The sequence below is a fragment of the Nothobranchius furzeri genome, chromosome 9 (genome assembly GCF_043380555.1).
Source record: "Nothobranchius furzeri strain GRZ-AD chromosome 9, NfurGRZ-RIMD1, whole genome shotgun sequence".
NCBI lineage: Eukaryota > Metazoa > Chordata > Actinopteri > Cyprinodontiformes > Nothobranchiidae > Nothobranchius > Nothobranchius furzeri.
Genome location: NC_091749.1, coordinates 60,118,516 through 60,133,176, shown reverse-complemented (window position 1 = coordinate 60,133,176; position 14,661 = coordinate 60,118,516). Strand labels below are relative to the sequence as shown.

Sequence of the window (14,661 nt, the reverse complement as noted above, 5' to 3'; positions counted from 1 at the left end):
AAATGCAATTTAATTTACACACCCAGGCACCAAACATACATAATTTATTAATTAACCCCAAAACTTACCGTTGTCTTCTTTTGTGGACTCCTCTGCTTTTTCTTCTCTGGCTCCATCCTCACAAGATGTCTGCAAATCACTGTCTGGGCACAGATTACCGTTAAAGGGCGCCTGACCTGTCAGATGGTGAGAGGATCCACTTGAATCATCATCAGTTGGGGGCAGTGTCGGAATGGGATCCGACCCAGTTATGTGTGGGGAGCTAATTGCAGCAGCGTGTGCGGAGCTGCTGGTGGAAGTCACATCTGCACGGTTTGAACTGGTGGCCGTGGGAGGGGTGTCTGTTGGGTTTGTGCCACTGGAAGAAGTAGAGGGAGCAGATACGTCACCGGGGATAAGAGTGGATGGCTGAATGTTGCAAGGCGCAGAGCTCATATGGTCACTGGATGTTGGGTTGATGGTTTCAACGGTGGTTGAGGAAGAGGAGGAGATGGGAGGAAGGACAAAAGAGACAACAGAAGAGGATGTGGTAACGGGGACATCACGCAAAATTGCAGCTGTATCATTTGAGTCAGATGTGGTTTTAGGGGCTAGCATTGCAGAGGTGGTTCTGGTTTCCCCTGCTTCAGTATCCATGGTGGCATGCAAGCCTGGTTCTGACATGCAAGTCAGGGATGAAGATGCTGTGGTAGGGACAGAAATATCTCCATCACCTCCAGTGGCTGGACCAGCATCAGTTGAGAGTGAACCATTTTGCTCTGGTGAAGTCACCATAGCTAACGGATCTGTTGATGTTGTGGAAACTGAGCTTTGCTTACTGGGCCTTACTGGGGCTTCTGGAGCGACGGTGGAAGAAGTAGTTGGTGATTCTGAGGTTATGGTTATGGACTCAGAGGAGGTGAGCAGAGCTGGGATAGAGGTGAGGGGTTCTGCTGGTGTAGTGGTGCTTGCGAGCGTTGTCAGCAAGGTGGAGGTGGGTGCTTTGGTGCTAGGTGTACTAGCGTTAGGAGTAGAGGCCTTTCTGTCACTGACTGTACCATCAGTGGGTGTTGGCGCTGCTTTTGTAGGGTTGATGGAGTCAGTGCATATCTCTGTGTCAGAGGGCGACACAGTAATAGAAGGGGGGACTGTAATGCTGGCTAAGTCAGGGACTGAGATTGGGATTGTTTGTGCAGAGGGAGCAGTGGTAGTCGTCGGGCCAGGAGCTGACGGAACTGCTGAAGCTATGGTTGGACTGAGTTTAGTGGGCGTGTTGGTCTCTGCTTCCTGTATCTGTGTTAACTCGTTCTCAGGCGTATTGCGACCAGATGTTGTGGGAGGCGGGCCTGATTTGATTACTGGTTTAGGAGGCAGCGCAGGTTTCCCAGCTGCCTCGTGTGCCGACACACTCGCTCGGATTTGATGTCGAGTGTCTGAAAAGTAAAAGCGTACGCAAGTTGTGTAGATACTTATGAAGCGTATGTGTGGGAAAAGTAAGCGATTAGTTGTTTCTTACCTGATGACGCAGACATTGTTCGAGGTTTTGAGAAAGTAGAAGGTGGCTCAGATTTGCTGTCAATGATGGTGCCTGAAGTATAAAATGTTCATCTTACAAGAGGAATTATGCCAGTATTATAAATGGAAATGCGGAAAATCTCCTTATCAACAGCCTGAGTAATTTAATCTTTTAATAGTGACCTAATCCACTCCAACAAACCCTTTAAACTCAAAGGTCCACTTAGCCTCAGAGAGGCTAAGCTGGATGAAGAAGACTTTAATCATCTTGCATCGCTAAGATAAAGACACATACCTTCAGACTCTGCTTTTTTCATCTCTCCTTCTTGGTTCTAGAAAATTGAAAGAAATCCTTGACAGTTTCACGACCCGTGCATCAGACATGCCTAAAAAGAGACGTGTTCATTCACACACCTGTGACTCTCCTGGCTGAGGTTTAGAAACTCCAATGCGCTGAAGCATGAGATGAAGTTTCTGCTCAAAGCTGTGTTGGCCTTCCAGCGGTTTCTGAAATCAGAGAAGTGGTGATCAAGACGTTGCCAATGGTATATGGTCTGTGTTGGTATAGCGCCTTCTAGGGTACTATGACCCCCCCCCAAGGTGCTTCACAACACAGTCATTCACCTATTCACACACACACATTCATACTCTGGTGGTGATAAGCTACAACGTAGCCACAGCTGCCCTGGGGCGCACTGATGAAGGCAGGGCTGCTGAGCACTGGCACCACCGCTCCATCCAACTAGCACCAGCAGGCAATGTAGCTTAAGTGTCTTGCCCAAGGACAACGACTGCAACCTGCAACCCTCCGGTTATGGGGCAGGCACTTAACATCATCTGCCAGAGTCGTCCCAAATGACATAAAGATGGGGCAGAACTTTAGTGGCACTGACCTTAGCAGTGTTTCTGGTGTTGGTGGGCCCTGCTGCTGCTGATCCAGAGAGCAGAATGAGAGACTGGGACTTCCCCTCTCTGAGAGCTCTGCGGGGAGGTACCGCCTCGCTCCTCAGTGGCGCGTCACCAGTAACAGGTGTCTCCTGATCCGCTGATTCTCCAACGCTGGGTCGTCCTTTTGCTTTCTCTTTTTCATTTTCCTTGTCGTGCTCCTTCACTCTGTCCTTGTCTTTGTCTTTTTCTGACCTGGCAGCCTCCCTGAGGGGTCGGATGAGATCAGCGATGGACGCCTTTTTGGAGCGGCCCTCCTGGCTCGGCTCTGATTTTAGGCCTCGCTTCTTCTTGAGTGTAAAGAAATCGCCAAGCTTCCTCCTGAGCGTTTTTGTCGGTGGCGGACAAGGGACCGAGCTGGCAGGAGCCACTTCCTGCAGCGTGATACATTCTTCGTCTTGCTTGCTTCTACATAAAGAACCAGAAATGTCAAATCTAGTTTTTACTTACTAATCAGCCCAACCCGCCAGGTAGCAATACTCACTGTGTTTCAGTAGGAAGCACTTTCTTTGTAAAGAACTCCTCAACTCCTTCATCCACTCGCCCCATGAGCTCAAGGACTTCATTTTCACTTTCAATTATCGTCTCCTAATCGCCACAACAAATCCAGAGAAAAATTAGACTTGCTATCTGACGAGGAAGAACTACGTGCATCGTATGTAACATCACATTATGTAACAATCGGCTCTGAAAACCCACACACTTTGGCAGCATTATTCCTGCTGTCTCTATAAGTGAATTTTGGTTTGCTCATCCATTTATGCTACCAACCAGGCCTCCCGGGAGTCAGTTGCTCAGTAACGTACAAAAGACGAGCATTGCTTGATCTTACGTGCAGATTGGGTGCACGATAACTCGTTTTGCCAATAGAAGGTAACACGATATCAAAATTGAGCTATGAAGAGTTGCATTACACTGATCACGATAGAAATCTGTACCCACAAGTAGCAATGAAAGTCAAGAGGTTGGTTGCAGAACACAAATTTAGCAGAAGTCACCATTGCACGATATTCTGTCAGGGGAGTTGCATTGGCTTAGTCTCTAAGGGAGTGTCCACAAGCAGCATCTGAGGGACATGATCACCTCTAATATGCATTTTAAAACACATAAAGGTTAAAACGTTTTTTTTTCTCAGGAAGACGGGAGACATGGAGACCAAACTACCGCTCGAGCTCATTATGCTCACATGAACAGAAAGCAGAGTGGATAATTCAAAGAGCCAGTGACCGGTACAAAGAGACTCCCTAATTCAAGCAGGGACCAGGTATCTTCTACAGCATTCCCCCTCCGTCCTTCCCTTCCCCCTGCCTCTCCCCTCTGTTTCCTCTCGCTCCCTCCCATCCATTTTCTCCCCTCACACACATCACCTACCCCTCACACTCCCTTTTCACCAAACACCCTCTGATCCTCAAAGCACAGTACCTGTGGTCTGCTGGGACGATAGTTCAGTTTTTGTCGGTGAGGTCTCGGTCTGCTCTGGGTGTAGTGCCTGAGAGCTGGTCCGCCCAATGGCAGCTCCATTGGGGAGACACGGCACGCTGTTGCCGTGGCTGTGTTGCTGAGGCACCGTTGCTAAGAGCAGGAGCACCAGCAGTATGTAATGCCTCCACAGAGGTGGGAGGGGCCAGGCGGGCCAGACTGACAGATCTGACAACAGAACCTCGCCTTTCTCTGCCCCCCTCCCCTCCATGAGAGGAAAACCAGGAGAATAAAAGATGGTGTCAAAACCAGATAAGGCTCAGAGATGAGGATAAAGTTACTAACATTTGTTTTTTGCTCACGCATCCTTGGACATTTCAAGTGTTCCTCAACTATTGCACCCCATTAGGAATACCTGGATGGACAAGTTGTCCTATTGGTTATGTAACAAAAAAATTATTAATTTAATATGCTGGGAAAAGGGGCTCTGCTGGAGTAATTGACAGAATGACCTGATATATTTTTTGTTTGATGATAACAGTGTGCAAGCAGTCCACTATTCTTGTGAATTTCAAAACAAAAATCAGATCACATATTTTTAAAAATGCATGAAATGGTCCTAAGAGGGCTGTGATAGGGCAGTAATGAGCTGTACAGCTTGTCGAGGAACCATAAAATCTGACACACACACACACACGAGCAGCAGTTTCTACATATTTTAACCATGATGTGTATTCCCTTTAGGACGTGTGTTGCAGGTTTCTTAAGAATTATGTTGCCTGGTTAGATATTTGATATTCAAACCAGGCAAGATATTTAACAGCACCGTTTCCATGTCGAGGCTGCGCCTCATCTCTAACCGCTTCTAAAACTATTTTCATAGGGAAACATTTGTGAAAAGGCTTTCTTTTTTCCCACCAGCAACATAGCCCTGAAAATAACTTGTTTTCCTAATTTGAATTCCCCAAGGACTGCCATTGAACAGCGATAGATAAGATCTTGCTGAATGTGACCTACAGAGGTCACGTGGATTACAGGTGATGTGTTATCTGAAGCTTAATGTGTATTTCATTTTAATTAGACCCTGTCTGTGCTTGTAATCCCCAAAGATTAAATATAATTAAAGACCAGATGAAACTGCAATTTAAACTAATCAGCTGTTGCACATGGAAAACTCAGTCTAGAGAGAGTTTCAGTGGAATCAAACGGAAATGGATTTGAAAGGCATCAAAAAAGTGTTTGGTAACAATTGTGAATATTTCATGTTTAAATGCGTATATGCAACTTTTTTATATTTTTAAATATTTTTCTTCAGCTATTATGTACTAAAATGACCTTTTACAGGGTTAATAAAATGTGCACATAACATGTGCAGGCACTGGAATCTGCTTCCAGCATGTTTCCTGCATGTTTTAGATCGTGAACACGATGGATTTGTTTGATTTAGTCGTTAACCGCTCCTGTAGACACTAATGAAGGCTGAGGAGACATTTCATCAGACAGAATAAGGTGTTGCAAAGACGAATGCACTAATGTGATGTTCACAAAGAAATAAAATGTTTTGAGTGAGTGGTTCAAAGTGAACGATGAGAGCCGAGTCCATTTATCTTGTCTTCCAGTGACATGCATGCTCTCATGGACATCGGTGAAACGCATCGTCCCCTCCCCCCACAGACATTAGCAAGTCATTTAAGCGAATGGTAGAAGTCAAAACCCATTCTGTACCAGAAAGGACCATTTCTAATCAGATTTTAATAAGCATGTGCTTTGTTAAGTTTAAAGGAACCCTGTAAATACTTTTAAAACCTTTAATTTAGAACAGACTTGCCCAAGTCTGAGAGCCACTGTCCTCCATATTTCAGAGGTTTCTCTGATAAATTATCTGCACTTGCATGATGCACACTCATACTACAGTCAGCCGTTCATCCATTCACACACTGATGGTGATGAGCTGCATTGTCGCCATAGTTGCCCTGGGGCGATATGTGATCAACAGGCTTCTGCAGAGCTTGGTGGCATGCTGACTAATTCAATCCTTGAATTAGGAATAGGGAGTAGGAGCAGGAAGCAACATACTGGATAGTTGCCCTTGAATACCAAGCGTGGACATCCTTGAATTATGATGATATTCACTTGATACACCCTAAATCCCACATAGCTGTGGCAGCAGGGGGCTTTTAAGAACCAAATTTCCAGTTATGCCAAACAACCAATCAGGTACAATACCAAACCAAGATTACATCATTACATTGAAAATCACACGAGGGAGTCCTGGCTTTCTTATTTTTCATATGAAACATGAAGCTAATGTTTTCAATAAAATATGTTTAATATGGTAAATTTGAACAATATAAACTTCCTGGCAAAGAATTGGTCTGTTGTGTTCTTGAGCAAGACACTTAACCCACCTTCTGTTGGAGGTCAGAAGGACCAGTGTGGTGTGGCGCCAGTGTACGGCAGCCTCGTCTCTGTCAGTGTGCCCCAGAGTAGCTGTGGCCACATTGTAGCTTATCACCAGCATGTGTGAATGGATGAATGATTGGTTCACTGCAGTGTAAAGTGCTTTGGGAGTCCTCTGACTCTAAAGGTGATTTACAAGCACGGGTCATTTATCATTTATTTAAACACGAGTAAACGTATACAAAAATTCACATTCAGTAGCCTGCAAACTAAAGAGCAAATTTGGAAGCCGAAAGAACAATTTTTGGTGAGATTTTTAACCAAATTATTTGGATGATGAAAAAAAAACATAATTCCCATCCCAGTGGTCAACTCTTATTTCATTCACACTGCCCCTAGTGGCTGATTTTATGAATAGCTTCATTCATACTTCTAATCAACAAACCGTACCCTTTTTAAGGTTTAGGAAATGTTTGAGTTTAGATTTCCTGTCAGAAACCTGACTGGTGTGTTTTCTGTTTTGATAATCATCATTATTACGCCCCCTTTCGCCACGCCCACTTACGATTTCAAATCTGGCGCCCTTCACGACTGGACCACGCTCCATCCCACTGATCCCACCCCTCTGTGCTGCGCGCGCGCAAGCGCATTGGCTCTCAACAGCCGCCATTTTGTGTTAGGCCTACTCCTCCAAAGCGGGAGAAAATTAATAGCTCTGCGCGGAGCAGACGGCGTCCGCAGCAAGAGCAAAAGGAACACACGCTGTCGCTGAGCTTCCTCTTGAATATAGCGGGGAAAGCAACCAACAGGGAGTAAGTAAAACGATGACTTTGTTTCTAAACAAGGAGAGGTTTTTGTAGGAGCCGTCGCCGGCCTCTAGGTGTCACGGTAGGGCTTACCGTCCAGGCGACTGGCGGGGGGTGTTTGTCTCCCTCTATCGTTATCCAAAATACACTAAATGCGTCTATAAACTGCAACTCCCGGCATCAGTCGAACATTTTGTTGCTTTTTAGACGATATAATGTTGTATATTTCAGAGGATGGGTTTATTTATTAGCGTTTCTGTTTTAAGTTTGTTTAGGCCTGTCGTCCATTTTATCGTGCCCTTTGTTTCCTGTTTTCAGACGCAGTCGCGTTTCCCCACTTAAGCAACTAACGTTTAAGTTGTTTGTTTAGGCCGCAACGTGACAATTTTTAGTCATTGCCACACGTACAAACAAAAAAATGGCAGATATATGTAACTCAAAGGGATCAAGGGACTGAGAAGCATTGAATGCCTGGTTAAAGAACACTCAAACCCCACCAGTGTTGTCGGCGCAGGAAGACTCGGTCGTAACGTCTGCCTCGCGCTACTGCCTCGCGCTTATTGGGACAATACCAGATCAACTAGCGGTCTCATGCTAGAAAACAAATTTAAAGCGGCCCGTCGCCACTTTGACTTCACTTTAAAATCAGAAACCTTGACGTGGATCGAGGCATTTCTTCTCAACAAGGACCAGAAGTTGGGCTGTCCTCCATATTAAATTAAGAGCTTTTTGCCCGATACAAGTTTAGTCAGCTGTGTCCGATCGTGGTGCTTGTTAGATCGGGCTCGATCCTTTGCTTTATTATGCAATTGGACGTTGACACTTCTAGTAAGTTTGTTGCAGATTTAAATGAAAAGGGGTAAACCAAGTTGTCTGAGCAATTTTAAATTCTAATGATCAAATTAACTGGAGGCTAATCATTTAATTTCTGGATATTTTCATTGCTTTTGCACCTGGCTCTAAACCTACTAGTTGAAATAGCCTTTGTGTGGTAAATATTTCCCAATAAAGTACTTTGTTTGTTGTACTGATCTTAAACCATTTGCCAAAATAGCAAAAAAGAAAAACAACTGATCCAGCCCAGAAGGGATGACAACAGAGTCCTTCTGCTTACTCGTCTAACCATTCCACCATATTTCTCTTAGGGTGTTGGTTAGCCCATTTCCATGGAGGGCGAGGTCGTTACCATAGAGGCAGCTCAGGCTGCTGTTATGGCCTCTGAAGGAAAGGTCCTGCCAGAAGGCGGGGAGGCTCTAATCCAAGAGGATCAGAGCGAAGTGGCTGGCAACATGGACATGATGGTGATGGATGCTCTCGATCCAGCTCTGCTGCAAATGAAAACTGAGGTTTTGGAAGGAGGTGGCACGGTTACAGTTACTGGTGGAGATGAGGGTCAGATAATCACCCTCCAGGTTTGTATTTGTTTGTCAGTAACTGTTGATGAGCTAACTTTTATTCAAGTAATAACACCTTTGTTTTGTAGGTGGTGAATATGGAAGAGCAGGCAGGTGCTGCCTTAGGGCTTGGTCAGCTCCAGCTGGTTCAAGTACCAGTCACAACAACAACTGTAGGTGGGCTCGAAGCCACTTTTGTTGATGCATCAGAAGTGACCAAGGATGCAGAACCAGTTATCTGTCACACTCTTCCCTTGCCTGAAGGCTTTCAGGTGAGAAGTAACTTTCATACCTTTTTCTAAAAAAAAAAACAACAACTGTGTAATGGTCTCTCCTGGAGTATGATGTCACAGCCAAATTTGTGACGTTTTATTCAGGTTGTTAAAGTTGGTGCCAACGGTGAAGTAGAGACTGTAGAGCAGGAGGAGCTCCAGGCGGCCCACGAAGAGCTTGAAGCTGTACAAGAGGAAGATGAAGAGGAGGACGAAGAGACGGGAGAAATTGAACCTTCGGTTCCCCACCAAGATGACCCAGATTGGTCAAAGGATCCAGATTATCAACCCATTGCAGCTGTCCGCAAAGGAAAGAAAGGGAAGAAGAGTCGGCTTCGTTACGCAGATGGTGACCGTGACATGGATGTGTCTGTGTATGACTTTGAGGAAGAACAACAAGAGGGTCTGCTGTCAGAAGTGAACGCAGAAAAGGTTGTGGGCAACATGAAGCCTCCGAAGCCCACAAAAATCAAGAAAAAGGGTTAGACTTGATTCAGTGTTTTCACTTTTGAATACAAGAGTACAGGTCTTGAAGCCTCCACCATCTGTTTCCAGGTGTTAAGAAGACTTTCCAGTGTGAGCTCTGTAGCTACACGTGTCCAAGGCGCTCTAACTTGGACCGACACATGAAGAGCCACACAGATGAGAGACCACACAAATGTCACTTATGTGGGAGAGCCTTCAGAACGGTCACGCTGCTGCGAAACCACCTCAACACACACACAGGTAAGGCAGACGCTACATTTACCTGTTAACTTTTCTTAGAGCATTTTATTTTTAAGTTCAATAATAAAAATGTATTTCCCTCAGGCACGCGGCCACATAAATGCACGGATTGTGACATGGCATTTGTGACCAGCGGTGAGCTGGTGCGTCATCGTCGTTACAAGCACACTCATGAGAAACCCTTCAAGTGTTCGATGTGTGACTATTCCAGTGTGGAAGTGAGTGGTTTCCTTAAATATCAGCCGACTTTGTCGTTTATACCGTGGGACAGGCTTTTATTCTGTTTGTTTGTTGTTCACAGGTGAGTAAGTTGAAAAGGCACATTCGCTCTCACACAGGGGAGCGACCCTTCCAGTGCAGTCTGTGCAGCTACGCCAGCAGAGACACTTACAAGCTAAAAAGACACATGAGAACACACTCTGGTGAGTTCAGTTTCTCTGTTCCTCCTGTTTGAAAGGAGGCTCTTGCTCAGTAACCCCACCTTTCTGTGTTGCAGGAGAAAAGCCGTATGAGTGCTACATTTGTCATGCTCGCTTCACACAGAGTGGCACCATGAAGATGCACATTCTGCAGAAACATACAGAGAATGTGGCCAAGTTCCACTGTCCACACTGTGACACAGTCATCGCACGCAAGAGTGACCTTGGTATGTCCTGCATCGCTCTGTCCACAAAGTATTGCTTCTCGTGTTGCATGTTTTGGTTAATGAAATCCAAAAGCTGCCTCTCCTACATGACTATATGACATTTCCTACTAATTCACTGGTTTTACTGGTTTTGTTGTAGGTGTTCACTTGAGAAAGCAGCACTCATTCATTGAGACGGGCAAGAAATGCCGTTACTGTGATGCTGTGTTTCATGAGCGCTACGCTCTCATCCAGCATCAGAAGACTCACAAGAACGAGAAGCGCTTCAAGTGTGACCAGTGTGACTACTGCTGCCGACAGGTTTGTGTTATAACAACCATCCTTGTTTTCTTAATTCATGACTGTTGCAGCTCGATAACTTACCTGTCACCCCTACAGGAACGTCACATGATAATGCACAAGCGTACACACACGGGGGAGAAGCCGTTTGCTTGTAGCCAGTGTGATAAGACCTTCCGTCAGAAACAACTCCTGGACATGCATTTCAAGCGTTATCACGATCCAAATTTTATCCCCACTGCTTTTGTCTGCAGCAAGTGTAGCAAGACATTTACTCGCAGGGTAGGAACTTGGATTTCATTGTACTCTATCCAGCTATTTCTATATTCTAAATGGGTGAGGTGTGACGATTCTGCGCTCGGTCTCACAGAACACCATGCTGCGTCATGCTGAAAACTGCATGGGTGAAGTTCCTGGGGATGAAAACGGAGCCCCAACTCCGAAGAGAGGCCGTCGTGGCAGGAAGAGGAAGATGCAGTCCAGGAGGGATGATGATGACGATGACGATGATGACAACGATGATGATGACAACACTGGTATTTTAGATATTAACCACAAACACAACAGCAGCATGCTGATAATAAAGTTCTTGAATAATGTTCATGTTGTGGATGGATCTTTAATTTATTTATTGCAAAGTCTGAATGTAAGGAGCATTAATTTAATCTGCTTAATGTTGCTGTTTTGTGCAGAGGGTGAACTGGATGAAGCTGAGGAGGAGGATGATGATGAACTACTGACTGAAATCGAGGTGGAGCAGGCTGCACCAGTTGTCCCCATCCCAGCACCAGTGGAGCCCCCAGTCAAGAGGAAACGTGGGCGCCCCCCAAAGAATAAGCCTGAAAGTAAGTCTCCAACAGGTTCACTGTTTTCAGCAGATTAAGAGCCAAACGGGATTATGTTTTGATGCTAGAGTGAACAAGTCTTCGTAACTGACATGAAATGCTTCATTTCAGCGGCTGCCATTATTCGCGTGGAAGATGAGGTCACTGGGGAGGTCGATGACATCATTGTGAAGAAGGAGGTTGGAGCCGAACAAGACGATGCTGCAGAGGAGGTGGTGGTTGGTGGAGTAACGTCAACCATTCAGATGGAGGAGCTGGTTCAGGAAGGTGAAGCAGCACAGGAGCTGACTGTGGCGCCACCTAATGGAGACCTGACCCCTGAGATGATCCTCAGCATGATGGACCGATGATGGGTGTGAAGGTGGAATCTGTTGTTTTTTAAAGAAAAAGACCCGTCCCATACACTTGATTTTTATTTTTTTGGCATTTAGGATAAACACTTGCATCATGCACAGAAACAAAACTTCATTGTTATTTAAAAAAGATTACGTTCATCATGTGCTGATATAGACTTGAACGAGTGGGGGAAACTTTTAATATGGATTTACCAAACCAAAAAAATGAATTTTTATACAGTTTGGAGTGGCTGTAATTTATAGCAGTGGTTTTCTCTGAATGATTAGGCAGAGAAGGATCTCTGATTTTTATGAAAGTATCCCCGGCTGCATTTGAACAACATGGTTGATCATCTGACCCTTTCTTCTGATGGTTTTTCCTCAGCATGTTTTGTCTTCTCTGTCCTAGTGAGGCAAAGCTAGTTGTTCATGGTACTATACTTATTGTGTGGAGTTTGTTTAGAGTACCTAAAACTCGCACAAATAACGCTAACAGAAGACCTTTTAGTTACCTTTTTGTGTGGACAGAAGCCTAGTTTTAGAGATGAGCTTAAACAAATTGAGATGGATAATTATATAAAGGATTCTTTTCTGAATGATACTGCCACTAATCACAGCCACTTCAAAGTAAGAACTATAAAATATTGGATATTTTGGTTTTCTGTGGTTAGTAAATACTTTTTTTAAAGCTTATACTAGTTTTTAAAAGCTTAATAGACTGCTTATCTCCTGCTTCTTTCCTGCTACTGTAAAACCTGTAGAAGATGTGTATGTACTAAACATTATCTCTGAGTGCAAGGGGGAAAATAATTGTTTTGCTCTCATGTGTTGTCATTCCACTTTGAGTTTTCCTTCTGTACCACTGGCAAAGCTACGTAGCTGCTTGATCAACCTGTGTGGCAGAAGAGAGCAGATGTATGACTGTACAACCAATAAAACAAAAGTAGTCTTGGAACTAATGTTTAGGTTTCTGCAGCTGTAATAACTTGCAACGTGTTTTAAAGAACAGCTGGTTTGGTTCAGCGGTTAATGTCATTGGTTCAGTTACACAAAATAAATTGCTTGACTCACTTTATTAAAATTGGCTGAGAAACAACAGAATAACAAATGTCAGCGTATTTTGCTTGCAAATATATTTTATTAAATGGGAAAATTTGGATGCAATGTTTTTTTTTTGTTAGGTTATAAGAACACGCTCTACGTGTGGTGGAAATAAGGGTTCATGTCCGTTTAGGTAGTGCAGTCACTGATTAACAATAAATTCTGAATCTTATCAGAGTTCTTGCAGATAACAATGCTGCATCAGTTAAAATGATTCTTTTACACAATCATCAATCTGCCAAATATTGGCTCAAAATGAGGAAATGTAAAAAGCAAGGTAGAAATGGGTTAAATCTCCAAAAAGGGAATGGCTTTTGTTTAATCTATCAGATCTGAAATGTGCTATAGGATTAACTTTATTTACTTTCTTATAAAATATTATATTGAACAGTAATATACAACAATACTAGACATTTCATTTTATTACATGAGAAAATACCGTAATTAAATTGCCACGTGTAATTCTTAGACCCTCCACTGGAGGGCAGTATACACATGGGAATTTAATACAGCAGGTTTTTCAAGTTCTTTGGCGTGTTAAATTTTTTTGTAAACAACTGCTTTTTACTATTTTTCTAACTTAAGATACCACACCTTGATTTTTAAAATATTCAGTTTTTTTCTGTTATTTGTCAACCCATTAACCCTGACTTATAAATCACTCAAGCATTTCAAAAGCTTCTAGGCTGAATTGATAAACGTGTTGACTAAACAGACAACTAAGCAAATAAGTCTTAAATTGGATCTTTAGACCCCTTTTTACAAGGATTCACATAGAACCATTGACAGGAGAATTGTTTAAAAAAAAACTACTGAGTGTTTTAAAAAGGATCAAAGGTTGAACACTTTTGCACTCCTATAACTCAGCAGGTACCTTAAGTGTTTCCTGAGGTTTGGGAGCCGCCTAGAGTTGCAACACTGACTTGGGACGCTGCAACACAACAACTTCAGTCCAAACATAGATGGAAAGCTACTGCTTTATTATTCTCAATTTAAAATGTGTTATAGGAGTGAAAGTGACAGATTAATACAATGAAGTTCCTTGATAAGTGTGTATGTGTGAGTGTTCCGTTATCCGAGCGAAAATAGCCTAAATATAGTATTTTATATCACACCCTGTCCGCTGCAGAGACATTTTTGTGGGACGCCTGGAGTAAAAAGTGCCACATGCTCGTCTTCATCCTCCTCTTTAGCTAAGTAAAACTTGGCCTCCGAGACGGAGGATTTGTCGGTGAAAACGGGAACCCTGACGTCCCGCCAGGGCTCTTTCTCTCCAGTAACCGCCACATTTATACCTTCCTCTTTCTAGGACTCGTCCTCATCATGGCTATGTTTTTCCGCTGGCTTTCACTGTGGTGTCGCCAGCGAAGCAAAGGTAGCAACGGAGAAAACCGACTGAGGCTGAGCGACATGTTTGTTGCCACAGCAACTAGCAAGGCGCGATTTCCGTTTGGACGAGTAAAACTTCAAAATAAAACCAGCAATTTTAGTTGGATTTAGAATGTGTTTGAAAAATAGTTAGCACGTCAGCAACATTGCCATATTTGAGCTTATATGTTAGTCTCTTTTTATTTTAGCTTGTTAACAAGATTTCAGGTTCAAGGACCCAGGCGTTCCTATCTTATAATATTTTAAAGTCAATGGTGTTTTTTAAAAAAAAAAAAACATTTTCTGCTTTTTTACTCTACTTACATTCATTTGCTTTTAGTCTAGTATCAGATAATTTTATCTGTGAGGCCACTTAACTGATATAAGAATAATTCAGAAAAGTCTCCTAAACTCAAAGTATGGACCATTTTTAGGTCTACATCATCGTCTACATTAGACAGAACAAATTTTAAACTAGTATCCTGTATAAGTGTTTCAGTGGCTTTAGCCAGATTTATCAAAATGACCAAAAATGGTAACTTGATATGAAAGACACATTTTATTTATAAAGCTAACCAAAAAACTATTTCCCAGCTCTAGGACTGAAACTTTTTGTTTTCTTCTCCACTTG

At 43.4% G+C, this 14,661-nt stretch overlaps 2 protein-coding genes across 3 annotated transcripts in view; one reads left to right on the top strand and one right to left on the bottom strand.

Moving 5' to 3' along the window:
- LOC107381397 (uncharacterized) overlaps positions 1-4,051 on the bottom strand; it is a 5,627-nt gene extending 1,576 nt beyond the window's left edge. The window contains exons 1-7 of one of the 2 annotated variants that reach the window (XM_015953033.3): positions 3,862-4,051; positions 2,924-3,027; positions 2,388-2,847; positions 1,909-2,001; positions 1,790-1,826; positions 1,496-1,567; positions 69-1,412 (exon numbers count right to left, since the gene is read on the bottom strand). In XM_015953033.3, coding sequence (XP_015808519.3) covers positions 69-1,412; positions 1,496-1,567; positions 1,790-1,826; positions 1,909-2,001; positions 2,388-2,847; positions 2,924-3,027; positions 3,862-3,960 — 2,209 coding nt within the window. In that variant the 5' untranslated portion in view covers positions 3,961-4,051. The remainder of the gene's footprint in view (positions 1-68; positions 1,413-1,495; positions 1,568-1,789; positions 1,827-1,908; positions 2,002-2,387; positions 2,848-2,923; positions 3,028-3,861) is intronic. The other variant, XM_015953032.3, reaches the window with a different exon arrangement.
- Positions 4,052-6,926: 2,875 nt separating this feature from the next.
- LOC107381396 (transcriptional repressor CTCF) lies at positions 6,927-12,371 on the top strand. The gene is made up of 13 exons (XM_015953031.3): positions 6,927-7,070; positions 8,210-8,476; positions 8,548-8,730; positions 8,836-9,211; positions 9,286-9,456; positions 9,541-9,674; positions 9,758-9,878; positions 9,953-10,102; positions 10,242-10,402; positions 10,481-10,663; positions 10,752-10,917; positions 11,074-11,226; positions 11,338-12,371. The coding sequence occupies exons 2-13, from the start codon at positions 8,231-8,233 to the stop codon at positions 11,574-11,576; spliced, it is 2,283 nt and encodes a 760-aa protein (XP_015808517.3). The 5' UTR covers positions 6,927-7,070; positions 8,210-8,230; the 3' UTR covers positions 11,577-12,371.
- Positions 12,372-14,661: the final 2,290 nt, after the last annotated feature.

What these genes read in the sequence shown, in the direction of transcription:
- LOC107381396 (XM_015953031.3), top strand. Translation starts at nt 8,231, where the DNA reads ATGGAGGGCGAGGTCGTTACCATAGAGGCAGCTCAGGCTGCTGTTATG. An exon ending in CACAAAAATCAAGAAAAAGG is followed by an intron (nt 9,212 to 9,285) that starts GTTAGACTTGAT and finishes ATCTGTTTCCAG; the next exon opens with GTGTTAAGAAGACTTTCCAG. An exon ending in CCACCTCAACACACACACAG is followed by an intron (nt 9,457 to 9,540) that starts GTAAGGCAGACG and finishes TATTTCCCTCAG; the next exon opens with GCACGCGGCCACATAAATGC.